Raw genomic sequence first — 27,514 nt, 5'->3', positions numbered from 1 at the left:
CTCATTTTTTTCCTCTGATCTCCAGCTCAAGTATACTTGAACTGCAATGGTTTTTCTTCAAATATCTCTCCTGTGAACAACTTGGGATTGGAAAGCAAAACTGGTTTATTTCATGCTCTTCCATCATCACCAATAATAAAGATCTGAGATTAAATTATGCCCTTCCTTGTTGATTCCAATACTCTGGGATAAAAAGCTTTACTTACAATTTCCTTTGCCTTGTTTTGTATATTTAAAGTACACTATGTCATACATACAGAGCCAAATGCATTTATTCCTTAGCAATCCAGTGAAGCTCACTGAGGTATTCTGTAATTCCCAGGCATAGTTCTGCCTTACAACAAGCATTTAAAGTCTCTCTTGAAAGCACAGAATTAGACAAGCTGGTAATACTTGAGATGCATATGTTATTTTCATGCAAAATTATACTTCCTTCTATCTTTTCTTGTTACCATGCTGAACATAATGAAAATTGTACCATAGGGTGGAAAGGAAGGGACTATTCCTGTGTAAAAGGTTCCCCTCTCCATTCCTTTCATATTACTATATTCTCTAAAAAAATCAAGGTAATAGACCAAGAGCAAGCCCATTTTATACAGTTTTTAACAATTATCATTTTAACCCTATCATGTATCAGTATATTATACCTGATGTAACCTTTAAGAGGGTATTAGTCAGCAGAGACATCTGCATTTGTAGGAGATTCACCTCTTAAAAGTTTTATTCCAACAGGCATCTTGGAAGTATAAGTCATGAGAAAGGGAATACTTTTCCTTACAAATGGAGTATGAACATAAATCCCCTTTCCCTATGAAATAACTATCTTTTCACTTTGTCTTGTTCTTCCCAATCCCCTTTGTGGAGGAAAAGGGAAAGCATTTTATTTACCTGTTTTACAAAAAACCTAAGTTCGTTGAAACCTTGACAGAGAATATATTAGAACTGATTAACTGACTTCACTGGATTCAAATTATCAGTGAACCTTGTAACACAATAGCTTCATAAATTGTTTGGGTGTTTTATAAGAGAAATAATTCAAAAAAGACAGAAAACATCACACTGAAAGTTGAGGATAGAGGCTAACACAGTTTAGAGCCCATTGGTAAAGTACTATCAGGTAAGCATTTCTGCCCTTGGCTTTTTAATATATTCACAGTTTCAGGTGAGGAAAACCTGCTTATCCTAGTTCCGCTAGAAAAATGCAGAGTGACTCCACTAAGTTAATTATAATTACATTAGACAAGTTCTTCAATATTCTTAAACCAGAAAAAAATGTATCAAATAATTATAAAGTTATAATGTGGTACAGAATCACAGAATGAATTAGGTTTGAAATGACCTCCAAGATCACCGAGTCCAACCTATGACTGAACACCATGGTGTCAACTAGACCATGGCACTGAGTGTCAAATCCAGTATTTCCTTAAACATTTCCACCAGGAATCGCCCTTTCTGTGAAGAAATTCTTGATATTATAATTCAATTCTTCAGATATTACAATATTCAACCTAAACCTTCCTTCCCAGGCACAACTTTAGACTGTGTCCTCTTGTCCTGTCCTTTGTTACCTGGGAGAAGAGCCCAAACCACACTTGGCTCCACCCTCCTTTCAGGGAGCTGTACAGAGTGATTAGATCCCTCCAGCTCTCTCGGCCTCTCCTCACAGCACTCGTATTCCAGGCCCTTCCTCCCCTCCATAGCCCTTCTCTGGCCCCACTCCAGCACCTCAGTGTCCTTCCTGAACTGAGGGCCCAGCACTGGACACGGCAGCAAGGTGAGGCCTCACCAGTGCTGAGCACAGGAGGACAGTCCCTGCCCGTCCTGCTGGCCACACTACTGCTGTCACGGGCCAGCTGTCACTGGCCTTCCTGGGCACAGGCTGGATCATGGTCAGCTGCTGTTGACCAGCACCCCCAGTCCTTTTCCATTGGACCACATCCCACAACTTGCATTTTGGACTCGTTTCCTCTTTTTTTTTTTTTTTTTCCCAGATAATTTGAATAGCACATCAACATAATCATGGTTTTTATGATGATTCAGCTGAATTATGAGATACCCTTTTTGTAAATTTGAATGCTATCCAGAAATAGTTACCAGCAATGAATTCCTCTAGATGATACATTCTTGATTTTAGAAATATTTCTGTTTTAAGCAGTGTAAAAATATTTATGGAATGCAGGATTTAAAAATTGTTTTCAGATACAAAGTCAAAAAAAAGATAGAAGTATAATTTCCAAATTACAAATAAATTTTAAAAAAGCCCAAGACAAGTTACATAAGGATTGAATCATAACAAAGGATGTGGAAGAAGTTAATAGATTCAATTTCCCTTTGATAATGTGAGACAGAAAAATACTTTACTATGATTTCCTAGTGATTATTTACTTCTAACAATTCAAAGAATGTTGGATTCCACTGTCATGTTAACAATAAGATAAATGACAACCAATTATGTAAACAGAATCCTTCAGATAAAATTTCTTCACTATTTAGGAATTATGAAATCAAAAGACTTAGCCCAAGCAAGATACATTCCTGTTGATTTATTTAGGATAACCTTCTAGATAATTCTAGCCAAATGGCTTTTATTTCATTAACTAAACTAGCAATCTTAAGTGCACTGGTGCTAAGAATCTTAAGTACAGAATTTCCAGAAGAGAAGAACTTCACTAGGTTAGAGGACTTCAGCCTCAAGCCTGTTCTATGTCAAAAATGAAATTTGACCTAGATGTACTATGCTTTGTATAATTCCTCAGTCAGGTGTCTGTGCAAGAGTTCAAAATAAACTCACATTTCCTGTTTTTCAGTTAAGACTGGCTGAGACTGTTTTGCCATGAAAGCTTAAATGTATTTTAGAAAAAAATTACCAAGAGGGTGAATATCTCACTAGATGATATAGCCAAAGCAGTTAAACACCCTCCTCTTAAAACAGTCATCCTCAGCACAGTACATGTTTCACTGAGGGAATTTAAAACAGTTTTCCTGATATTTTGCCTTGGCACAGTATTGTTTTACGTCTAACGGTCTTTCTATAAAAGGCTCTCCCCAGCTATTCTTGACACCTTTTCACTCATTACTGTACCTGTTTCTTGCAGACAGTAATTCATCAGCTAAAACCAAGCACTGTACGGGGCCTTGGATGCTTTAGCATTTTGTAGTGCTGAGGGTCTTCCACTGACAGCTCTGTAATCTGTCATGAGGAGAAACCAAGTTTGAACAGGCCTTGGTGAAACCCACACTGTTATTATGGGAAAAATAATACAGGAGGATAGTTTTCACCATTAGAGATTATCTATGCCATCAGTGATATGTAGGTATCAAAGTAAACAGTATCTACAACTGCTATGAAAAATACTAGGCTGTCTTGCAGATAAAAAGGATTTCTTTCTCATAGCTGATGTTCTGAGAAGAGTATTACTAATACAAAATTACACATATCACAGACTTACACGAAAGTGTTAACAGTCCAGTGTGACGTGAAGAATTAATTCATGCTGCATACTTTTTTTCCCTTACAGGGCATCATTAAGATGCAATGAAGTCTTACCTCTAAAAACCAGCCTGGCACATCCTTAATTCTATAGCCTTTACATCTTCCTGTTAAGGTGGGGTGAACATCACTAGCTGCCTGAATAATGGCTTAATAAGTGTTATGACCTTCTTATTCCTCACCTCCCATTTACATTTAAAACAAACTATCCAAGTCTAAAATTAGCCTGTACTGCAGCTATACTAACTTGCTATTCCACATGAACAGCTACCGTAGACATAGTCTGTAGTTATGTGACTCACTAAACAAATTATTATACCTCTGCTCATGAAAGGAAAAGTTTCCTCATGACAAAGGTTTTAGTCATGCTTTATGAGAAGAGATGAGGCTTACTGAACTCAATTGTGTGTCCTGACAAAAATCACTACAAAACTTATGAACAGGAAAAGAAACCTTTTATCTTTCTGGTGAGTTAACAGGGTGAATCACAGAATCATTTAAGTTGGAAAAGACCTCTAAGATCTAGTCTGCCATTAAACCGTGTCCCTAAGTGCCACATCCAGACATTTTCTAAATACCTGCAGGGATGGGAACTCCCTGGGCAGCCAGTACCAATGCTTCTTTACCATGGCTACAAGTAATATGGAAGTTACCAGCAGTATTACTGATTCTTCCATTTCTGCGGCTCAACTCAGCAATGCATTTCTGCACTTGCTTGGATTTCCCTGTGTAAGCCATTGTCCAGCAGCTCCCCAGCCTTTTTCCATCTCATCCGGCACAGCCTCCCCACGGAGAGCTTGGAGACGTGGTCAACACGGACCAACCCTTAGCAAGCTTTTCACTGGGTGCCAAGGACAGCTTAGGCCCCTTTTTAGATTCTCTTTACCACATTAGATCAAGTCAAGCTCACACACGACGCACAAAGCGTGGGGGCTGGACTCACAGCTCACAGCTGCTTTCGGGAGATGCCCACCCCTCCCGAAATCCCACTGTGCCCCAGGGTGCCCGAACTGTGGCTCAGCATTGGCTCACGCGCCTTCACCCCACGCAAGGCGCGAACAGGGCCGTGCCGCAGCCCCGCACCGCGCACTCGGAGCGGCCCCGGAGCGGCGCGGGAGCAGGGAGGGGAGAGAAAGGGGAGAGAAAGGGGAGAGAAAGGGGAGAGAAAGGGGAGAGAAAGGGGAGAGAAAGGAAACGCGCGGCCATCACCCCGACCGCTGGCTGCTCGCCGGAGCCCTCAGTGCGCAGGCGCCAGCTCCCCGCCGCTGGGGGGCGTGGCCGCGGCCGCGCAGGCGCAGCGCCCACAAGAGCCGCGTCGCGCCTCCGCCTTTCCTCTCTCCCGGCTCCAAGATGGCGGAGTACGACCTGACCACCAGGATCGCGCACTTCTTGGACCGGCATTTGGTCTTCCCGCTGCTGGAATTCCTCTCTGTCAAGGAGGTGCGCGTCTCTCCTAAGGGTGGGAAAGCGGGCTGTGGGAGCGGGAAAGTCGTAGGCCGTGCTGCCAGCTGCCGGTGCTTCCCGTGGGCCTTGGTGCGCCGCGGCCGGGGCTTCCTCCCGTGGGCCTGGGCGCTGCGCGGGTCGGGCGCGGCCCGTGGCGGATTCCGAGCCTCCGTAGGGAGGAGTTCGAGGCTCCTGTCCCGCGTGAGTCGAGGGGCGAAGCGTGTGGGGCTGCCCGGGGAGGGACGGCAGCAGAGCCGAGAGGAGGCCTGAGGGAGCTGCTCCGTGATCAGGCCGCGCAGCTCCTCGGCCCCTCGCCGGCGAGGCAGCGCAGACTTCCTGCACTTTCTCCTTCCTCGTATTTGGCGTAGTGTCTTTTCCTCACCTGTATTTGGAGACAGGAGAAGTCAAAGCTCTCCCTTGCAGCCGCAGTCCCACGGCGTGGTTCACCCTCGGTAGTTCTGCGGCTCTTGGTGCTCGGGCTCCCGCAGCCGGAGCTCAGGGCGGTCTGTGGGGTCACACTAATGCTACTAATTAATTTTAATTTGAAACCCGTGTCGTCACGAATTTGTGTTGGAAACAAATATAAGTCCTTTCTGGAGTTGTCCCTTGTTGGTCTTCTTATGTATATTTTTAAGTTACATTGCTACAAAGAACATGGTAATGCTGGAGGTACCTTAGATGAGTGCTGCAGGTACTTTAGACTAAACTCATCAGTCTAAACTATCTTAAAATGGGAGTGAAATGTGTAAAGTTATGTAAGTTTTGAATTTAAAGTAGATGTTATTTTACCCTCCCGAAAGGAACTGCTGAACCATGCGTGCATTGGGACAACTTGACCTAGCCAGCTGTCGTGTCTAGCGTGTGGAGTTTGCTTCATGCCTCTCATCTTGGGGGCATTTATACATTAGCATTTTTATGTCACCTGAAGTCAATTCAACAGTGAGTTTTGTGGTGTTAGTTTTGACAACACAATGTTCAGAGCTGAATTAAGCTCCTACAGATTCTTTATCTGAGATGTCCACAGGTGTGGTGTGGTGAGTTGTAATACAGCTCTTGTGCAAATACGTTTTTGGGGAATGTACTGGATTTGGCCCTTGCCTACATCTTCAACATCTAACAGCAGTTTGCAACTCACTGATAAATTATGGAGTGTGAACTCTTAGAAACAATTTGAAAAGTTCAAAAGTACATCATTCAATTACAATTAAATTGTGAATTTAATCTTGTGCAGCTCTTCTGAAATCCACTTTAAATAATTTAACTAGTCCTCACTGTTCAGCATTTTATTTTGTGGAAAGTGTTCAGTACTTTGAAAAAAAAGTATTATTAAGGTTTTTTAATTTTTAATATGTATGTAATTTTGCAATAGGAATTACTATTCCTGTTAAGAGCCTAGTAATAGTTACTTGACTTCTAGTTAGCTTTTGAATTACCTGCTTTCATAGATAGCAGAAAATATTTGATATTTTGTCAAGACTGAAAATGCAGAAAGGCTTTATAGTAATTACTCTTAATGATAGAGCAGTGAGATTTGATACTTAAAACAATTCACTTGTACAGAAGTCCATAAGCTGTGCCATAAAAGTAATACATAATATGAATTGAAACTCCTCAACACTATTCAGATGAATCTGTTACTAATTCCTGTTTCAGATATACAATGAAAAAGAGCTGCTCCAAGGAAAACTGGATCTCCTTAGTGATACCAACATGGTGGATTTTGCTATGGATGTGTACAAAAATCTTTATTCCGATGAAATTCCTCATGGTAAGCTGCTCATTAGATGTAAAGCTTGTTTTTCAACTTCTCTGTTTGGCATAATAAATAACTAGTGATAATTGCTTGTTGTGTTCAAAAACTGGAGTACTGTTTAATTTGGGTGTTACCAAAAGGATGTGCAGTACTGAGACTAACAGAATGCCCTAATCCTGGGAAGTTTGGGTTGTTGGTCTGTCAGGAACTTAACCTTTGAGTGAGCTCTTAAATATTTCAATGCTGATTTGGTAATTTCAAGCACTTTGAAAGTGTTGCACTGCAACTAATGGAGTTGCAGTAGCTTTTAATCTGTCAAATTAAACACTTGCACAATGATTTGGTGTTATTTGGTGACTTTTTCTTTAAAGCATCCAGTGTGTTATGATTAGAGTTGCATTATAAGTAATTTTATTGATTTGTCTGTCTGTGGCTGATTTTTAGACTTTGGGACTTTTTTTTTTTAATGTGTGTTTTCTTCACTTTTGGCAATATAAGAATTGCTGCTTCTCTAGGAAGCAGCAATTTAATATTAATATTATAATTAATGTGATTTCTTACTGTTTTGTCCATGATTTTGGTAACTTCTCTGTTTACTACTTAAATTTCTGTCATCTTGAGGAACATTTGGGAATGGAAAGAAAATAGATTTTATGGCTTTGTCTAATTTCCATTCTTCATGGGTATTTTGATTTTAAGAGTTTTGTCCCAATTCTTTTTTTTATGGGTTGTGTGTTTCATTTTGTTGGTTTCTTCCTGATCTAGTCTTTCAATATCCACTGTCTTCCTATTTCTCCATCTTTTTCTCATGTTGGTGAATTCCTCACCTTTTTCTTAGCTATTGGGACTGCAGTCTATTTTGCCTGCATCTTAGGAGGAAGAGACTTGGGTGCTGTTGCATTCTTCCTCTGGGTCTTGCTCTTTTCAGGCTCTTGAAGCTGCAGAGATGGCCACTCATCTCTTTGGAAAAAGAGAATTGATAGGTTTATGGACATTGGAGCCAATGCTTTGACCAAGCCTGTGCTAGCATTAGGTGGGAATTGTTATGGGCATGTGTACCACGACACATGGGACTGGTAACATGTAATGAGAACCAGGGGGTTCACTTCTGTAATCTAAGAAACAGTTCTAACAATAGCTTCACCTTTAGGTTGCTTAACAGTTCTACTGATTAAAAAAGTCAGGCTGTATCAAGGCTATTAAAAAAATCTCAAAGCTGAATAGGTACTTCTCTTTCTTTCCCTGCTTCAGTCTTTTTAAACTGTTGAATATTACTGTTATCAGTAGTAATTAAGGAGTAAAATACTAAAGAAGTAAGCAAGACAAGAAATAGCAATTCTACCAGACTTCCACAAAGTAACTACTCCAAATGTCTTCAGAATTCTGATTGTAGCCAGTTACTTAAGCAGATTGCCTTAGAGTATAACTTTATAAGGTCACAGCTGTAAGAAAGTTGAATGAATTTTTTCCCTTGGAGAGCTCTGCCTTCATGAAAGACCAGAGATTTCCACACTTGTTTGAAAATAGTACAAGAAAAACACTACATCTCTTAAGATTTTAGATCGTCAGTTTGGCAGGATTTTTTTCTTTTAATAATGATTTACTGTTGTTTGATGTGTGGCTTTTATTCAGTTAACATAAGCAGAGCTAGTTCTTTCATGCATTTTTCAGGGTGCTTGCTTGCACAGTTTCCTATGCAGAGGCCTTAACTTCTGGGATCTTTCTGGTCTGTGTCATCTTCTTGTATCAGCTCTTACCAGAATGTGTGTATGGACAGGTGGTTCTTGTGGAATCGCTGGCATCCTTAGAAGTTTACACTGCCCTTTTTTAAGACTTCACTGTTTAAAGTACTCAAAACTAAGTTCACTTAGACAGTTATAATTAGAAATGTCCCTGCACAATTTATAGTTGCTTTTGTCTTGTCTTCCATGAGATCACCTTACAATTACACACCCAGGAGATGTCGCAGGAAAACATTTTCATATTCTTAGTAAGTCTACTGAATGTTTTTTCTTTCACCTGTTTCTTCTTACTCTTTTATAATTTCAAGAGTCAACTGAAGGTGGAGATAATTTCTCCTTATTGGAACACTTCCTGTCAGGCAAGTTGTTCTCATATTTAGGTTGGGTCACCATTATGGTGTTAGCCACTTTGGATGTCCTTTTCAAATATCTGTGTTGTCAAATCATGAAAGAAATGTCGACTCTGTTCACCGTGGCATTGAGTGTTCTGGTGTGTGGCTCACTTTGTTTCCTGCATTTATCTCCTGGGATTTAGTCTTGGCTTCTCTAATCCCATGTGTTTCACATAGCTAATGTCAGGGTGATTTTTCTTGTTTTTTTTTAAACATACGCACTTTTCTAAATTTTAAGTCTTCATTTTATTGCATTGCTAGCACTTGGTGAGGAATTTGGGGTCTGTGTAAAATAATGACCGTAAAACTCTTTAATTGAATTTCCTAACAGGTTTTCCTAAAGGGCTTAATGTTGCAATTAAGCACAGAGTGTTCAAAATCATAATTTTGCAGGTTGAGCTGCTTGAAATTTTTACTGTCAATTCTTAGTTAAGTATGCTCTAAATGGTCTTTCAGAACCTGATCATCAGTCAGAAGAAAATCAATCTTCGTGGTATCATTGGATTGTTTACTTTTTTGCAAGTTTATTTGGAATAAGTGAACTTAGTTAAAGGTTGTTTCTCCCTTAGTGGAAGCCTGAAAGTACCTTGTCTAATAGAAGTTTTTACTGAGTTACAGAATTGTTATACACAGCTGGATTTGAGGCTTGAGAGGACGGGTGAGGTAGGAATTGGGAAGCGTTCAAGTGTCAGCACCATGTAATTACAGCTTGGTTCATGTAAAAACTTAAAGATTATATTAAAGTCTTTTTGTTTGTGTTCAGCTTTGCGTGAGAAAAGAACAACTGTTGTTGCACAGCTGAAGCAGCTTCAAGCTGAAACAGAACCTATTGTCAAGATGTTTGAGGATCCTGAGACTACGAGGCAAATGCAGTCCACTAGGTAATTTCTAACATAATTTGTCAGGATGGCTTGTTGGTTGGTGCTGCTGGGAATGCTTTCTGTGTAGGAACTGCAAGACAGACATTTTTATTTTCATTTTTAAATAGTGCTTGTGGTGTTTAAGTAGTGCTTGTGGTCAGGTGATTGAAATTGCTGGACACAGTTTGCTCTTTTCAGTGCTTTTCCCTGTTGTGCAAAAGACATGTGTTGTTTTTAATGTTTGTGAATGAGCTTGGTACAAGTGACAGTCATCATCCAGTGCAGTCCAGTCACAGGCGCTTTTTTGTTTGGCTTTGATTGGGTTTAGAGTTTTATGAGGGAAGGTACAGGCTGAAACAGTTCATATTTTCTTTCCTGCCTTCCAAAAAAGGTTATGGAGTGTCATATTAGTCAGGGAGGCCTGATGGATGAGCATCCTTTCATCCTCAGAGCACATATTTCTTCACGGTGTTCTGTCCTTCCCACTTACTCTCTCCACCCCCAAACTGTTCCAACTTGTTGGTGTAAGGTTGTGCTCATAATAGTCTTTTGAAGATGTATCCAATTTCTTTTAAATTTTCTTATGGGAGTAATTAAAGTAGAATGAGTTTGTCTGCACATTGTATCTAAGATCTATCACAGTTTCACCATGGTTAAGTTTGAATTGGGCTCTGTAGGAAAGAGTTCAGCTGTAGTTGCTGAGGAGTAACTGCCCCTTCAGCAGAAAGGTGGGCAGGTATTTGTTTGGCATAAATTACTCCTTGTTTCCTTTAGATAAGAATCACTGTTACTGCTGTTGTAAATGTGTCTGACAAACTGGAATAATAATTGGATCCCTTCTTCAGCCTTACCTGCCCATAAATTTTAAATAGAGCATACTGTATCAGGCAGAGAACCTATGGCTTAACTTGAATTTGAAGGTGAAGCCTGTACTTGGGTTTATTGTTGGCAAGCTTTGTGCATCCACTGATACTGTAACATTAGGAAGTCTGTAACATTGCTTCTGGAATTTCTTAGAAAAGCATTGAATATACAGACTCTTCTTTCTAGTCTGTAGAAATCTAGAAATTGTCTGTATGAATATACCTTTTTTTGTGAACAAACTCCCTGAAGAATGTGTCCCTCAAGGGAGAAGAACTTGATTAAAATTTACTGTATTTCGAATACGCATTATCATTCTTTTTTTCTTGCCTCTGTTCTTTGTTCCACTCTTTGTGTTGTTTTCACAATTTGTTATAGATAATTTAGATCTTGGTCGGTGCAGAAATTGAGGTTCAGTGTATTATGTCTCAATGCACACATGGAACAAGATGTCAGTAGGAATCATGAAATCTGTTAGCTTTACAGCACATTGGGAGAAGTTTGTTTTCTGTCCTGATACCACCAAGAATGTATGTAAGCTTCTGCTGTAAAACCATTTTTTATCTAAGTAAACTGTCTTTGCATCTGATTTCAGAATGGATGTTCATGTAAGGTAATTACATGAAGAAAAAGGAATTGCGTTTGTTTATGACTTGTGATTATGCAAAGCCAGGAGTCACTTGCTTTTATAGGTATAGCTTTGAAAGTGAAAGTTACTGTGGCAATTGAGCCTGTCTTAAAACTTCGTATCTAATTGAACATACAGAGGTCTTGTCCAATTCTTGCTTTGCCTTTAGCCAGTTTTTTTAATGATAATTAGCCTAGAAAAATGTTACTGAAATACCAGCATTTCTTGGGGAATATGCTCTGTTACTTGACTTTTGATTCACAAAAGTTGGTCGATAGTATGTACTTCAAATTGGAAATGCCTTGTGTGGGAGCAAGAGCGACAATACAGTCAATAAATGCATGGAATATAACTTGCCTAATGCTACAGAATATTAGCCCTACTACTCATCTGCAGCAAGTTTTGGTCTTGACCTGCTATGTGATTTGTGTTTGTAAATATCTGGAAACTTCACAGCTCAGAAGTTCTGGTTTTGGTTATTGGCTCAGGAGTAGTTCTAATCCAGATTATTTGGGTTAGATAGTAATAGAATTGGGCTGAAATATGTCCCATCTGTCTAGACCTGAGTAGTGTGCTGTAGATAGTAGAAACAAGTTTTGATTCTTTTGGGAATTACTGCAGGTGATTTTAAATCTCTATCAAATTGAGATAGCTGCATAGTATCAGGACTTTAGATCATGACTTTTGGTCCATGATGGCACTGTTGGGAATATCCAGCTCTGGGAGATAAGTAAAGGAGATTTTGCAGGTAGAAGTTCTTTGAAGAATAAACCAAAACATTTCACTACTCTAAGCAACTGTTGGAGGACGTTGACTTAAAAATTACAGTGATAGTCAGTATTCCTCATCCTCGAAGTATGTTTTACTGGAACAAATCCATGAGATTATTTAGTTGTTTTCAGAGGTATGACTGAGGATTGTCATTCTTGGTTCACTTGGCAATTTGCCATTTCCCTGTAGAATCTTGAGCTATAAGTTCTAGTCAAACAAACTCATATCTTTGCAGTCAGTTGATTTCAGAGTAAATGGGAAAATACTCTCACACCATTTTTACTGTATCTTTGTCTCAGGGAGTTTACAGCTTGCCTCCTGGAGGCTTAAACTTCTCTTTGATATAGGTAATAATGCTTGTTCTTTTAGTATGAATATTAAATAAAAAAACAGTCTTCAGAGATGTGATCACATGATCATAGAAGTTAAGAACATAGTAGTATGATTATGTTTAATGGTTCTGTGTTCTGCACATACTGGCTGTGGTAGAGATATTCTTGTGACCCACTCTGTCTCAGTGCTAACAGTAGGATAAGTTTCCTTTCTACTTCTGTTTACTTTAGTCTTTGCCATTTTTTTCCTATCTCCTGTTAAAATCAAGGTTGTCCGGAGTAACTGCTCTTGAATTAGAGCATGAGAGTGGGAATAGCTCTAATTCAGAATTTAACTTTCATATTGAAAGCTAAGGATGCTATCAAATTTAAAAAAACTTTCCACTCTTTCTTAACTGTAGTTATTGTTGCAGGTGGCATTCATTACTTAAAATTAGAATGATTTTAAGATTTTTGAAACTACATGACATAGTAATAGCTGCAGCTGCTTTTGAACAAGTGGAAGAATTTTACTTCAAATTCATGCTCAGTTTTTTTCTGTTTTACCTTTAAAATTGTGTTGCATTGTGTAGTATTGCATGGTGGCTAACAATTTATTTTGTAAAACAAGTGCTTTCTATCCTTTTATTATAGGGATGGTAGGATGCTGTTTGACTATTTAGCTGAGAAGCACGGGGTAAGTGTTGCAGCTGCTGGAATTCTGTTTTAAGTGTGTCCACCCTCACACCTGACAGCATTTTGACCAAGTATGGCCTAGCATTTTGGCCTGTCTCCTGTCCAAGTAGCTAGTAGGTAGAATTCCTAATACTAACATATTTAAGCCTTTGAGCTTCTAATTTTTAGAACAAAAAAAGAGCTGAAAGTTAATGCTGGCTGCACCTGTGTAACTTAGGTATGGCTTACTTTGTAATGCAAGATTTTACCTTTTTTTGGTATTGGTATAAACTTTAATTCCATGGCATGGCTTGAGAATATAATAGTTTTCTATTGTCTTTTCCTATGTACATTGTCTTTTGAAAAGCTACAGATTTCAAATCTTACTCTTCCATTAAAATCAGCTTGTGACAGTGTGTTTTTTTTCCTAGGAAATAAAAGCTTTTATTGTATTCCTTTTCAGTTTAGGCAAGAGTACCTAGATACACTCTACAGGTATGCAAAATTCCAGTATGAATGTGGTAACTACTCAGGAGCTGCAGAATATCTCTACTTCTTTAGGGTTCTGGTAAGTTTTGATTGGTTGTTGGTTTGGCATTTTGTTTTTTGGTTTGTTTACTTGGTGTTATTTTCAGTGAGATACTTAAACCGGTAAATTGTCTATATTCATTCTTAGCATATAATACTTTGTAGCTTTTTGAGGCAATTACTGTATGCTAAAGTTTACAGTAATGGTTAGTAATCATCACTATGGTTCAGCAATTCTGTTATTTTCAAGTAGAACTCAGAATTGTTCTTTGAAATTGTATGTCTTGTAACATTTAATTATATAATACAATGAAGTAAATACTTGTGTTTAAGAATACTTCATTTTGTGCACTGATGTAGTCAACAGCAGTGAAAAACTTGCAGGTGGATTGAATGTAATTACTGGTAATGGTGAACTGCCAGCTTCTTATCTGAACTCTGATCTGTTCTCTCTTGAATTCTGTGATGGATTTAAGAGTATAAATCATCTCCCTATGAAATGTAGGCAGCTCAGATGATAAATGTATAACCAGATCCATCGTCTCTGAAGCAACTCTTTTCATCTTGTTGTAATTCATGTCATTTGTTACTGGTGGGAGTGAATTTTGAGAATAAAGATTTCATGTCTTGTAAGAATCTCAGCACAGTGAATTTATTGTTGGTGGTCAGTGAATGTACTGCTTTACTAACAAATGGAAATTTAAGGTAACTGCCTGAAAATCCAGATAATGTAGCTGGAGCAGCTGCAGTACCTAAAAGCAATTATTGTGAACAGCTACCTGTAATTAAGTGACTTGGAATAGCACAGAGCATGTGAACCTTCTCAACTCAGTATCTGCTAAACTGGCACCTGGGTTGCCTGGAAGACACACTGCTCATAATTCAGTATCTCATAGATTTGTGCAGTAATTGTTGAAAACATGTAGTGTGGTTCATACCTTGTTGCTTTTTCCTTGCTTGTTTGTATTCCCATCTAAAAGTAATCTTAACTTTCTGAAATACTGCTAGAGTAAACCACAAAATTTTCTGTAATTGACTGTAATTAAAGAAGAAAAATTGGGAAATGTATCTTTGATCGGAAGAACAGGGCTTAAAGTACGAATGAGTTGAGTTATTAGTCTAAATTTTGGTGCTAAAGCTGACTTTGTGTTACAGGTTATTTTAATGTGCCAGCAGGAAGTGAAGGTTACATATGTAGGTTTGTGGGTAACTGCCCTTAATTCTTCATGCCTTTTTTCAGGGCATGGCATTATGTTCTTGTATGTCCAGTAACCTCAAAAAATGAAGTACTGATTTTGTGCTGGTAGTAGCTTAGTATAAAACTTTTGTTATTAATTCTCATAGGAGAAGATTTGTTTAAAAGCCCTGTGTGATGAAACATAGTCTGTGAAAGAACTATTGTAACCAGTCTGAGAACAGAATTTGACATTGTGAATGGCACAGTGCAACTCATTCCTGTGTAAAACCAGCAGCTTGACCTTAGGACTGCCCTTCCAGGCAGCAGGTTCACTGCTGCCGAGTTGCAGTTCCACTGGACATTGCTGTAACGAGTACACTTCTGGGCAAGGCATTAGCAGGAAGAGTTTGGAATGCTAGCTTTTTGAAGGTGATTACCTTATGAGTATCATAAGGTTACAAGTTCTTTAGGAACCTGCCTTGTAATAACCTTGTTTTACTAGTTCAGAAGCATTTTTTGTATGGTGGAACAAAAAAAAAAACCAATATAAATTTGGAACCAGTATGTCATCTGGTGCTCAACCTTTTTTTTTTTTTAACTAAAACTGAAGCAGCATAGATTTTTGTCTTTCCTAGTTTCTATTTTTAAAAAATTCATTGCTGTTTTTTTTCCTGTGTCTGAACTGTTTTTCTGAAAGAAAAACCCACTAAATTTGGAGAGTTAAGATTATGCAAAATTGATATCTTGTAAATGAAAAATACTGCCAGAAAATACTGTTTGAAATTTTAAAAGTAAATAATACTTTTTAACAGAATACTAAGAGTCTGACTTTGTTGCTATTGTTGAACATAGGTTCCAGCAACAGACAGAAATGCTTTGAGTTCTCTTTGGGGAAAACTGGCATCTGAAATCCTGATGCAGAATTGGGATGCAGCCATGGAAGATCTCACAAGACTAAAGGAGACAATAGATAATAATGTAAGTAAAATCTTGGACATCTTAGCAGTGTGAAGGGTTAGAGGTGTTAGTACTCAAGTTTTATTATAAATCACTTCCGATCTTATTTGGGAATAGGTTACCACCTTTTCACTTGATACTTTCTTATTGGCAGTGGGAAAGTCGAAGGGTGCTAGTGAAGAAATAATGAAACATTCTTTTTCAAATTGCTTGCCTCTTAACACCTTAGATTCTCATCTATGTTTTCAAATATATTTCCAATAAACAAAAAAATCTTAAGGATGTGTTTGAGGGCAAGGTATCATTGTGTGAAACTGCTGTTTAAATTTCGGATACTTATACTATTAATCTTCTGGAAAGAATAGAACACATGTGAATAAACCAGATTATCTGATGAAGACAGTGTTTTTGACAGAAATTGCAATCAGCTTGTATTTGGAAACAGTTTTCAGCTAGTGCAGCTTTCTTAACAAAACTCTCCTGAGTTCAGATGAGTACCAAGAACTGAAAGGGTGAGTGGGGCTGCAGTACTAATTCAGAGCAACTGATGAGATTAGGGACCTCTCAGTCTTCCTCTTTGCTTGTGGAGCTTCCCTGGCCATGTCAGAGATGTGACAGTTTCACTCTCCTGAACCAGTCTTGAGAAAACAGGTTTTTTCTGTCCCCCAGTTGTTCTTTGTCTATATGGCAGATTATTAGTGTTAACAAATTTTCTTCTGTAATTTTCTTGTCTTTTTGATTCTGTATGGTTATAATAGACTATTTGACTCTCTCGTTTGAATGCTCTCTGATAGCTTGATACTTTTCTTATGTTGTGGCACCCAAAACTTCACCCAATACCAAGGTGAAGCTACCCCAGTGCAGAACAGAACAGGAAATCCCCTCCCTTACCTGGCTGGTGATTCTGTGCCTGATGTCCACCAAGACACAGTTGGCCCTCCTGCCTGCCAGGACACACTGTCACTCACATTCAGCTTTTGTTGACCAGGAGCCCCAGATCCCTTTCTGCTCTCCAGCTTCTGATTCCCCAGTCTGTACACAGATCCAGTGTTGCCCTGTTCCAGATGCAGAATCTGACACTTGCCCTTGTTATACTTAATACAGTTGGTGATTGTCCAGCCTTCTGTTTTTTGTCAGGATCTCTCTGCAGGGCCTCTCTACCTTTGAGGAGTTAAGAGCTCCTCCCATTTTAGTGTCATCAGCAAACTTCTGTATACCTTTGAGTTCTGAATCTTACTTATGTTTTTTCTTTGCAGGTATCTCAATGCAATTCAGACAATGTGCCCACATATCCTCAGATATTTGACTACTGCAGTCATAACAAATAAGGATGTTCGTAAACGTAGACAAGTGCTGAAAGATCTAGTCAAGGTTATTCAGCAGGTAAGGACTGCAGTATCTGTTATTTTTTGCCTCCTTTTTAAGGAGACTTCATTATAACATTCTTCTAGTAATATATCTGGATTAAGATTTCAGGTATTTTGATACTTGTTTTTTGTCAATGAAAGTTTTTACTGAAGTAAAATGAATATCAGTCAGTGGGAGGATGAAATAATTATTTTTCTCCTTTCATATACATGAGCAGTGTATGTACACGTACATGCAGTAGAGTATGCATGCCGTTCTTACTTCCTGTATTATTACATGCTAAAAATTCAGTGAGTTGTGAAATGGCTTTGGACCCAATTCTTCTTTTTCAGCTATCTGTACAGTAAATTGTTGTATGAATAAGGGTTCTTTCTTACATTTCAAAACCACTGAATTGTGTGTGTTGATTTGAATTCACATTCATTCTCTTGAAAATGGTTCTGTTGTCACAGTGACATGAGGATGGAGATACAGAGAAGAGCAATAAAAGGATTGCTTGGTAGCAATCAACAGGGGTTTAAGGCCCAGATTTTTATCTGAAATGACCAAACAACTTGTATACAAACCAGTGCACTTCAAATACTTGATTATATTGTGAGTAATAAACATTGTATCTCTGTGTATATATATATATATATGACAGTACGGTTATTATAGGCTAGCAGTCAGTTATAACCACTTCAATCATTTGGGAAACTGTGAAAAGCACAGTCAATGCAAAGATCACATTTTAGCTACAACTTAATCTGTTTTTAAGCATTAGTGTTCACAAAAAGTATCATAAGCAATAAATCAGTGGTGTTGTGACTCAGCTTTTATCTAAAATCTGATTGTTACATTGAGCTTCTAATACAATATGAATTTCTAATACTTGAAGTAAGTAACATGTTAGAACTTCTTGCTTTTGTTTAATCATGCATACCATTGGGGTATTCATTTTGAAAATACCAGCTTGGGCTTTGGTTTTGAAATCGCCTATCGGATTTCTTAGTACTCTTCTAACTCTGTATGATTCATGATATTAAATGATGTGGTAGAGGTTTTATAGATTTGAAATAACTTGTAGTTCTGCTTTAGTAGCAGTAAAAGATTGTTTATACTTGCAACATCTTTGCAAGTATTGAACTGATAGTTAGGCAGTCTGTTTATTGAAATTGAAAGATGCTCATTCTTAAAACCATTTTGCAAATAATGGTTAACAGGTGCAATTCTGATGTGAAAAAGATGTATAGAACTGAATTTTAAACCTAAATAATGAGATTGTAAGTACAGTTCTTTGGAGAAGGAAATAATAACTGGTCCATAAATAAAAATATCTCCTAGGAATTCCCTTAGTCTGTTAATTTTTACTGTATGCTAAAGCAGATACTGATACATACTGATTTACGCTGTCTTGTAATATGCATTAGGAACACTTAAAGACATGTTTGTTACACCTGAATTTACACAATTGTATATAGATGTAGTGTTGTCTCTGCCTGGTAATTGAGAAAGTTGAGTAACTTCTGTAATGCCAAAATAAACCGAAGTAGTTCGTGTATAGAAAGTAGCATTTTTGTTAGCTGTGTTCTCTATGAAAATCAATTAATCATTCAGTTTCAAGTATGAAGGATTTCGTGTTGAAGTCATCTTTGAAATCAGAATTTAGGAAGACTATTCTATCTTATTTTATGAAATTTGGAGGTTTGATACAGAGACAGCTCTAGTCTCTTGACAGTTTCCTAGCCCAAGGATTGCAGCAATAAACGCTGAAGGTGAAACTGCACCTCTGGTTGTTTTACCAGACTGCTGGGAGGAAGCACATTTTTGTAGCTTTTATAAGAGGAATTTGGAAGTTCAGCTTTTTTTAAGGTGGTATATGGACTTGTTTCCACTATTAATTTTTTTTAAGACTATAAGGAATACTTGAGTGACCATGTGGCCTTGATTTCTGATGTTGTTCCTAATTTTTTTTTTATAGGAGTCCTACACATACAGGGACCCTATCACAGAGTTTGTGGAATGCTTGTACGTTAACTTTGATTTTGATGGAGCGCAGAAGAAGCTGAGAGAGTGTGAAACAGTAAGACTTAAAATATTTATAAGACTCCTTTTCCTTTAAGTAAAGAACTCTAAAATTCACAATGGACTGCTAATTTGTTTCAAGTGATGTTTGATTACATTGCCAGTGTTTTCTGATAAACTTAAATTCATGGTTGGGTGGTGTTGGGTTTTATGACAACTCATTTTGTAACACTTAACATGTGACTTACTGTTAAGGATATAGCTTTAATGTTATAATTAGGGAGTTCTAGAAGAAGAAGCAAATAGGTAATCATGCATTTGGCTGAGCTTCAGGTGTTCCATTAAAGTCCGAGAAATGCTTGAAGAAAAGCTCAGATTTGCCTTTTGTTGTGAAAGATGAGTGGGGAGTCAAATTTTGTGTTGAAAGGCTCTTCAGTGGTTAGGGCAGCAGTAGAGTTTGACCTTCAGTAGAGTTACTACAGCCTTACTCGCTTCTTGAGTCAGACCTCAGTGATCATGTTAGCGTGCAATTTAAATTTAGTAAGATGCTGAACCATGAAAAATGTTGTTCATCTGTAGCTTTTTTGCCATATCTTTGAACATAGCAATAATGTTTTTAGGTATACTGTGGGCTGCTCTTAGTTATTGGCATTATTTACTGGCAGTGTCTACCAGTAGGTTTCTACTGTTACGTTTGCTCTCATGTTCCCTTTCTGCTGATACTTGCAGGTGCTTGTGAATGATTTCTTCTTAGTGGCGTGCCTTGAGGACTTCATTGAGAATGCCCGTCTCTTTATATTTGAGACTTTCTGTCGCATCCATCAGTGCATCAGCATTGGGTAAGAGAATATCTTCGTTCCTCAGTTCAGAAAATCAGTCATGGAGGGCAGTGTGACAAACAGTGCAAACTTCAGGAAATATTCAGTTGTTAGGTAAAATCCTAAGGGAAATCTCATTTGCATTGTGTTCTTTCTAGTTTTATAACTCTGATGTGATTTACTTGAATTATATTTCAGAATTTAATTATTGTGTGTAACTTCAAAACAACATCTCTCTACCACCCCTAGGCCCCCCTCCCCCCCCCAAACAAGCAGTACTTTCAAGCTAAAACTGCTATGGTTTTAAGAGGGATCTCTGCTGGATTTAATAGGAACTTTTATACCTAGTGTAACCAAAATCCTGGTGACAGTACCTCAGTTGGGCCTCATTTGGGCCTCAATTCACATGTTGAGGTAGAGTGTTAATATTAAGTAAATGGAAACTGCAAATACAATAATTACTTAAATTTATTTTTATTTGGTAGATACAGATACCCATGTCTCTTACAGGTATGTTCTTTGAAATTTATTGAGTCACATTGCCTTTTTCATTAATTAAATAGAAAACAATGGATTTTATTCCCTGTGACACAAAGTGATTTAGCTGTAAGAATTGTTATTAGCAAATATGTTTGGTTATTCAGATTTATTTTATAAATGCAGGCTTTTCAAATAGATGAGCTCTGATGCCTCTTGTATATATATTTAAAAAAAAAAACAAAACTCAATGGGAAGATATTATGTATTCTTGAGATCTCTTTCCATTTGCCCACATTTCCCATATTTCCACATCCTTAAATTAAAAAGTAAGAAGTGAAAACTCTGAATGCTGTAAAAATCTCACTGATAGAGAGCAATGCAGAGATCCTTGAGATAAGAGAAATGAAGGCTGTTGAATCGATCAAGTTCAATGGAGTCTTGTTACTAGCTTGTATCCAGAGCAAGTAAGTGCATCTGGTCCTCTGAGGAAAGGATTTAACGCTGCCCAATTTCAAAGGAAAGTATTTGAGAGAAAATTGTCTTAATATTGCAGACTTCTTGGAAGGATTGCTTTTTTTATGGATAGTTATGGTTGGAAAAAGGACTGATTCTTACTACTTTTAATCTTCAGTCACTGGGTGACGTTTGTCTTCATTGCCTTTGGAAATTTTTTAATCCTTTGTGTCAGCTTAAAATAGTCAGTGGCTTTGATGTAAAAGGGAAACAGTGAATTTGAGCATTTTAGCCAGCTGTGGTGTATTGGCTTTAAGCATATAGTCCTAATAGGAAATGGAACTACATACTGTGAGCAGAGCTTTTCCATACTTAATATTTGTTTTTATAAGAGGGCTAATTCTTTGTCTAAAATCAGGTTAAGCAGAAGTACCGGATGCTTAGGCATAAAGGAGGTTTGAGGAACTATTTGGGGAAAAAAAAACCTGTACATACAGTGCTCTTAAGGATGAGTTTCTGGGGAATGTAAAGCCCAATAGTGTCTTGCTCTTTCTTAGAAATTCTTTTTGTGGATACTGCACATATTCAAGCACAAGCTGTCAATGAAACTAGATGTTTAAGCTTTTTTAACTAGAGACTAGATGTCTTTCCAAGAAGTCTCCTCTTACCTGACTCCAGTCAATGGGCAAAGACTCCACAATGTGTACATTAAGAATTTTTCAAGTCTTGCATCAAAAGATATTGATAAACTGTGGTCAACATACCAATGATTCATTATGGCAAAAATGGCAAGCTTTATCAAATTTTGTGTCAGGTAATTGCCATTTATTTGGTTTTTATTATTTACAGTAATAGTTCGTATTTTTTGTGCTGTGTGTGGTATTTCAGCTTTAGGTATGATAAAATGTTGTAGTTGGCTGTCCTTGTTATGTGTGAGTGGTTCCTAAATATAGGTAGAAGTGTCCTTTCTTTGTAAGCATTATAGTGTGTTCTGAGGGAAGTGATAGATTTGGAGTTGAGATGTTTATCTCAGAGTGACATGGATATTTCTACCATGTACCCCTAAGTTAATTGCACATGGAGTCAGTCATTAGTAATGAGGTGGTTCTCAGTAGGTCATTGTGTTTTTAATGATGGATATCAGCCTTAAATTTCTTTGCAGCTTGGAACAATAATTATATTTGGGCTGATTAATTTAGGTACATAAGTATTTTTTAGTGTATTTCAGAGTTGCTTTTGAAGAAATTAGCCAGTTGAAATGAATGTGTGGCTGAGACATAGTTCATGCATTTATTTGTTTGCAAGTGGTTTCCACTACTAATCTTGGAGCAAAAAACTAGATGGTTGTAACACAGTGCTTGATGAGAACTGCTTAGCTATTCAGAATGAATTGAAAAACAGTAGGAAACTTGCTATTCCTTGTATTTGCTTTATCAGTTGTAACTTAAAAGTTTGCACATCCCAGATCACCCTGTGATTGGTTTGCTGTTTGAAATGTCGTGTTTAATGGGAGTAATAGATGAAACTAATTCTATTTTAATTAGTTTGATATGCCTATATTTAATTGGAGAGCTGGATAGGCTTCATTCTTCTTTTGTACTGGACATAGAAGAAAACTTTATATAAGATGGGCTTGTTCATATATGAGCAAGTGAGGAATTCAGTTAGTTTGCCGTTTAAATAAATGAAAACTTAAATAACACTAGCCTAGCATGACCCAAATAAGTGAATTTCCATATAAAACTAGGGGACAGAAATTATTTTAAAATCTGCCATTTGAAATTAATTGTAACTAATGGTAGATTCTTTAAATTTTAATAGTATTTCATTATAATTGACTTTATTTTTTATTGAATTGTATCAGGAATCTTTATGAACAGTGGTAGCCTATAATACAAATTCTGTTGCATTCTTTCCTTAATGTTAATGATGTTAATATGTATTTGTAAATCTAAACGTGGCACTGTTACTTCAGCTGTCAAACTTTAATGATGCTAAGCTGCATTTTATACCTCAGGAGTTTTAAAATACATGTTTTACTGTGATAGGAGAATAGTGGTGTTTGTTACAGAATTATAATCCGGATAGATCATCTGTGTATTTGCTCTGGAAAGACAGAGTATACTTTTTTGGCCATGTGTGTTACTTTGCCAGGAAAATACCTCTATGTTGTACATCCATTCATTTTGGGTGGTCCTGGTTGCTTCAGGGTAGGCTGCAAGGAGACTCTAAGAGGGAATCCAGTTGTTCTTTATTTACTAAAAGATAGTTGGTACCTGATAACATCAGCTGTTTTGTACTAAAATGTAAAAATTGTTTAAGTCTCAAAGCTGCAAGGTGAGATAAAACAGATTTTACATCCTTTTTACTCTGTCATTTTCATTCTTTGATTTTTAAGTTTTTGAGACATATGTACAGGAAAATAATACTTGGGTTACTTCTGTTATATTGCTAGATAAATATTTTGTTTGTTAAAAAAAACACTTTTTAGTTAAAAAAAAGCCACTTCTGAAGCAGCTGAGCTAGTAGTAAAATGTAGATATAATAGAAAAAGGTAAAATTATTTGCTAGTAACAAGTGCAAAATACTTCATAGTTTCTGGCTTTGAATGATTCTCTAGAAATCTGTGCCCTCTTACTACATGAGGACTTTGTTAAGGAAAAAGGGAAGTGTAGGTGCTGTAGATTGGAACTCGTCTGTTTAATCCTGTGAACCCAGTTCGAGCTCTGAGCAGGTCCCACAGCAGTATTCCATTATGCTGCTTACTCAGGAATCCACAAGTAAATCCTCCTATCTCAATGGAGGTTCCACACAGTAATCCCAAAGCTCTGGGTTGCTTAATCCCCAGTGTAGTGGCAGTAGCCTTTCTTGTGGTCATCTGGAAGGGAATTGACTTTATCTAAGTCATACTAAGGTTTCTAAAAGAGAAATGCAAGAATTATACTCACCCCCATGTACTTCCAGTTTAAAATGTCTTTAGTTTCAAGTCCAGTGCTTAACATCACTGGTTGGGGGTAATAAAATTATTGTGCTTTTTTTGTATTAAAGTATCTCATATTCTGTCCAGGTGACTGATAATTCCACAAAATTTCCATCCCTAGTGTCTTCTGCTCTCTTCTGCCTTTACAATTGCTCATTCAAACACTTCTTACCCATTTGTTGTGTTATTTTGCTTAAATGAGTCAGTGTAAATCCAGTATTTTAAGTTATTTTGGGGTTTTTTCTATTCATTTCATGTTTATCTGTGGAAAAAAATGGAATTTGTCTTTATAGCTGGGAGAAAGGTAAGAGCTCAAGACCATATAGGGGAGACAGCTGTATAAAGAGGTAGAAGTTTGTAGAAGTCCAGTCAGGTAGATGAGCTAACACTTGATAGTCCATAAAGTATTTACTTGATGCAAATAAAGAGGAAAATCACTTTTGCAGGTGGAGAAAAAGATGTTTAGGCAAGATACTGTAAAATGGTGAGAAATTGACCCTTGTGCAACTCAGTGTAGCCAGCTGGCTTTTTAGTCATGCCTGTGGCCTTTACCTCATGTTTGTTACCTTAGTCTGCAAGCTGATGGAAGAATGAGCGTTACTGATGCCCTGTATGAGCCAACTGCCAGCAGGAAGCCGAAGGAGTTAGCTGGAAAACCACAGGAAGTGCTGTTAGGAGGAATTATTCCTGGACAAGAGTGCTTGTTTGATTAAGAATTTTCCTTTCTCTGTTCTCCCCCACCTTCCTTCCTTGAAGTTGCACAAATTTTAACATAGTGTATCTGTCATATCTTCTATACCAAGCTCTGTCTCAAGGGTCTTGTTCTGAACTTTGGAATGAAATTTTCTTGCTAGACATTTTTTTTTACTAGGTAATCCATACTTTCTTGACTGCTGATTCCATTTAAGTAAGAATAAAAGCAGTTTGGTGGGGGTTTTTTGTGTGTTTGTTTTGTTTGTTTGTTTGGGGGTTTTTTGTTTGGTTTTTTGTTTGTTTTTTTGTTTTATGATAGTGGTGCTGGTTTTATGTTAATAGTGAAATTACTTATATGACAGTTTTTCCAAGAATGTTTGTGTAGACAAGGTTTAATAGAAACATAGGAAAATTGTGCAGGTCAAGATTTAAAAGCAGTATGGTGTAGTTCAGAATGAATAGGTATATGCTTTGGGACATGAATTCCTTATTTGCAGTGGGGGTAGGAGATGTGTAGGAGAGCACGTATGTAATTTTTAAAACCATTTCAGTCCAATTACAGTAAGCTTCCCAGCTATGCAGCATTTATTGAATCTTGGACTGTGCCATATTTTGTGTTGGAATATGAACTTGTATTCCATAGTCCCTTGTTATGTTTACCAACATCAGAGAGATTGTTTTGCCATTTAATAAGTTGTTTATCTTTTAGTATGTTGGCAGATAAACTGAATATGACTCCTGAAGAAGCAGAAAGATGGATTGTCAATCTGATCCGAAATGCGCGATTGGATGCCAAATTGGATTCCAAGCTGGTAAGACTGTACATAGAATCATGGAGTGGCTTTTGTTGAAGGACCCTGAAGACTGTCTAGTTCCAACCCCCCTGCAGGGATGCCTCCCACTATACCAGATTGCTCAGAGCCTCATCCAGCCTGGCCTTGAGCACTTCCAGGGATGCAGCAGCCACAGGTTTTTTTTCTGGACAACCTGTTCTATCCTCATAGTAATCTAGTCTAAACCCGCTCTCTTTCATTTTAAAGCCAGATGGATCCAAGTGAATTTGTTGAGTTTTTAATTAAATTTATTTTACTTCATGGGCAAAGAAAAACAATAGAAATCAAAACTTTCCGTTCCTGGATAAACTGTGGTGGATTTCATTTTTTGTGTTTTGTGCTTGTCTGTAAGTCCTGTGAAAGTTCTGAAAGCAGAGTATTACATTAAAGATCCTTGCATGCTGAGCAATTGTTAAATTTGTTCTGTTTTTGCTGGGTTCTAGGGCCATGTAGTCATGGGCAACAATGCAGTCTCACCTTATCAACAAGTGATTGAGAAGACCAAAAGCCTGTCTTTTCGAAGTCAAATGTTGGCTATGAACATTGAGAAGAAACTGAATCAGAGTGGTAGATCTGAGGTTGGTATAAGTTTTGTTTTTCTGAATTCTTGCTGTCTTTTTTAAGAGAGATAAATTTAAGTATAATTCTTAACCTATGCCTTAATTCACCAGATGTGCTTACTCCTAGTTCTAATACTAGGAATTATGTTGGAAAAGACTTTGTCGTGGGGAGAATTAGACAGTGGTTCATGCTTTCTTTTGGCCTTTCTCTTCATCATTCGATTTTATGCTGTTGCATGACTGTTTCTGTCATTTGCTGCTCTGCTTCTTTTAAATGGTCTCCTTCACCACCAGGAAAGGGCAGATTATGAAGTGTGACACTTACGAAAGTAGTTATAATACTTTTCCAAGTGAGTTGTACTCAAAAGTATTGTAGGCACTTACGTGGTATTGAAAGGAGAATGAGTGGTGCTTGAGATTAGAGTATGGAGGAAGAATTGTGCAAAGCCCTGTTAAATCTTTTAAGTGAAATTCTAGAAAATGGTTAAGTCATTGAAAGGTTTAAGTAGAACGAGTGAAAATGAGACAGTTGGCTAGATGATCTGGTTTTGCTTCCCTCCACATTACAGTGTGAGAAGCTCTGTGAGGCAGAACAGCACTGTAATAGGGATGGTTCTCAGGCTCAGCCATACCTCTTTAAAACTAACAAAAAAAAATCAGAACAAGCCACACAGTAAAAGAGCTTAAGCATTGTAAGTTTTACTGTGCTGCCTCAGTGCTTGGCTGAAATACTGGTGGAAGTTGGACAGGCAGTGCACTATTCTGTTAATGGGAAGTTGTATGAAACGTGTGTCATTACTTTCTTTTAAAAATACAGCTGAAAAATTATTCCTATATTTATACTGGCATCTTCTAGAACTTCTTTTTGGAACTACTAGCTTGGAGGACTCTAGCTGTACAACTCAATTGTAGTATGTGTGTCTTTAATCTTTATTCTTATTGGGTATCCTTCATTATTAACAGCATTCCCACTGTTTAAATTAATGTGTTATAAATTTCATTAAGTGTTAGGTAATATAGTAATTTCTTCTAATCTTTATTCATTTTCTAGGCACCCAACTGGGCTACTCAAGACTCTGGATTCTATTGAAACACTTCTACAGTGGGGACAAATTTGTTTATTTGACTAAAAAGCACATAAATACGTAATCTTTTTGAGAAAAGTAATTATGTGTTAGGGCTTATGTTATTCAAATAAAATTGGCTACTTTTATTGGTCTGTGTGTGTTTGATTTAAATAGATTCTTATAAGGACTTTTTAACATCATAGTATTCTACAGCATTTTTGATCACATTTTGCAAAATTTAGGATGTCAGTGTGTTAGGTCTGTTTGTACCAAGGGATGCTTTTGCTCACAGGGCTGAGTTTGGAAGCAGGGATTTATAGGTTTTTAGTACCTCTTGCAAATGTTGCATGTTAAAAAAATTAGAAGTGTGTGGAACAAACAAATAGACCACGTTTGAACATGTGGTCAGCCAAAATGATCTTCTGTGCTTCCATGAGGAAGCATGGAAGAGTGAAGGCACTTGCAGCCAGTATCTTCTGTGAAACCTAACATAGTCTACATGTAGAATAATTTGACTAGACTTCTTGTGTTCATGCTTCAGAATTTCTCCTGTTTGAAATAATTTTTAATCTTGCCCTGTGTTGTAAACTTTCTGGAGTATTTTTGGTTGGGAGGGAGGATTACAAAAGGCCTGACAAGTGAGCTGCATATGGATTAAAACTTTCATTCT

The 27,514-nt window shown here is 37.5% G+C and overlaps 1 protein-coding gene across 1 annotated transcript; it reads left to right on the top strand.

Moving 5' to 3' along the window:
* Nucleotides 1-4,779: 4,779 nt before the first annotated feature.
* On the top strand, nucleotides 4,780-26,990 carry EIF3E (eukaryotic translation initiation factor 3 subunit E). The gene is made up of 12 exons (XM_041470567.1): nucleotides 4,780-4,930; nucleotides 6,587-6,701; nucleotides 9,584-9,701; nucleotides 12,906-12,948; nucleotides 13,390-13,494; nucleotides 15,484-15,636; nucleotides 16,822-16,971; nucleotides 18,917-19,018; nucleotides 19,690-19,799; nucleotides 25,094-25,196; nucleotides 25,661-25,795; nucleotides 26,829-26,990. The coding sequence occupies exons 1-12, from the start codon at nucleotides 4,841-4,843 to the stop codon at nucleotides 26,865-26,867; spliced, it is 1,263 nt and encodes a 420-aa protein (XP_041326501.1). The 5' UTR covers nucleotides 4,780-4,840; the 3' UTR covers nucleotides 26,868-26,990.
* Nucleotides 26,991-27,514: the final 524 nt, after the last annotated feature.

This window comes from Pyrgilauda ruficollis, unplaced genomic scaffold, assembly GCF_017590135.1.
Source record: "Pyrgilauda ruficollis isolate IOZ18807 unplaced genomic scaffold, ASM1759013v1 scaffold25, whole genome shotgun sequence".
NCBI classification, from domain to species: Eukaryota; Metazoa; Chordata; class Aves; order Passeriformes; family Passeridae; genus Pyrgilauda; species Pyrgilauda ruficollis.
This window is presented reverse-complemented; position numbering and strand designations above follow the sequence as displayed.

Bases quoted from the DNA above. Each gene is read 5' to 3' on its own strand.
- EIF3E (XM_041470567.1), top strand. From the start codon at position 4,841: ATGGCGGAGTACGACCTGACCACCAGGATCGCGCACTTCTTGGACCGG. The intron at 6,702-9,583 runs GTAAGCTGCTCA...GTTTGTGTTCAG, and splicing joins TTCCGATGAAATTCCTCATG to CTTTGCGTGAGAAAAGAACA. The intron at 19,800-25,093 runs GTAAGAGAATAT...TTTATCTTTTAG, and splicing joins CATCAGTGCATCAGCATTGG to TATGTTGGCAGATAAACTGA.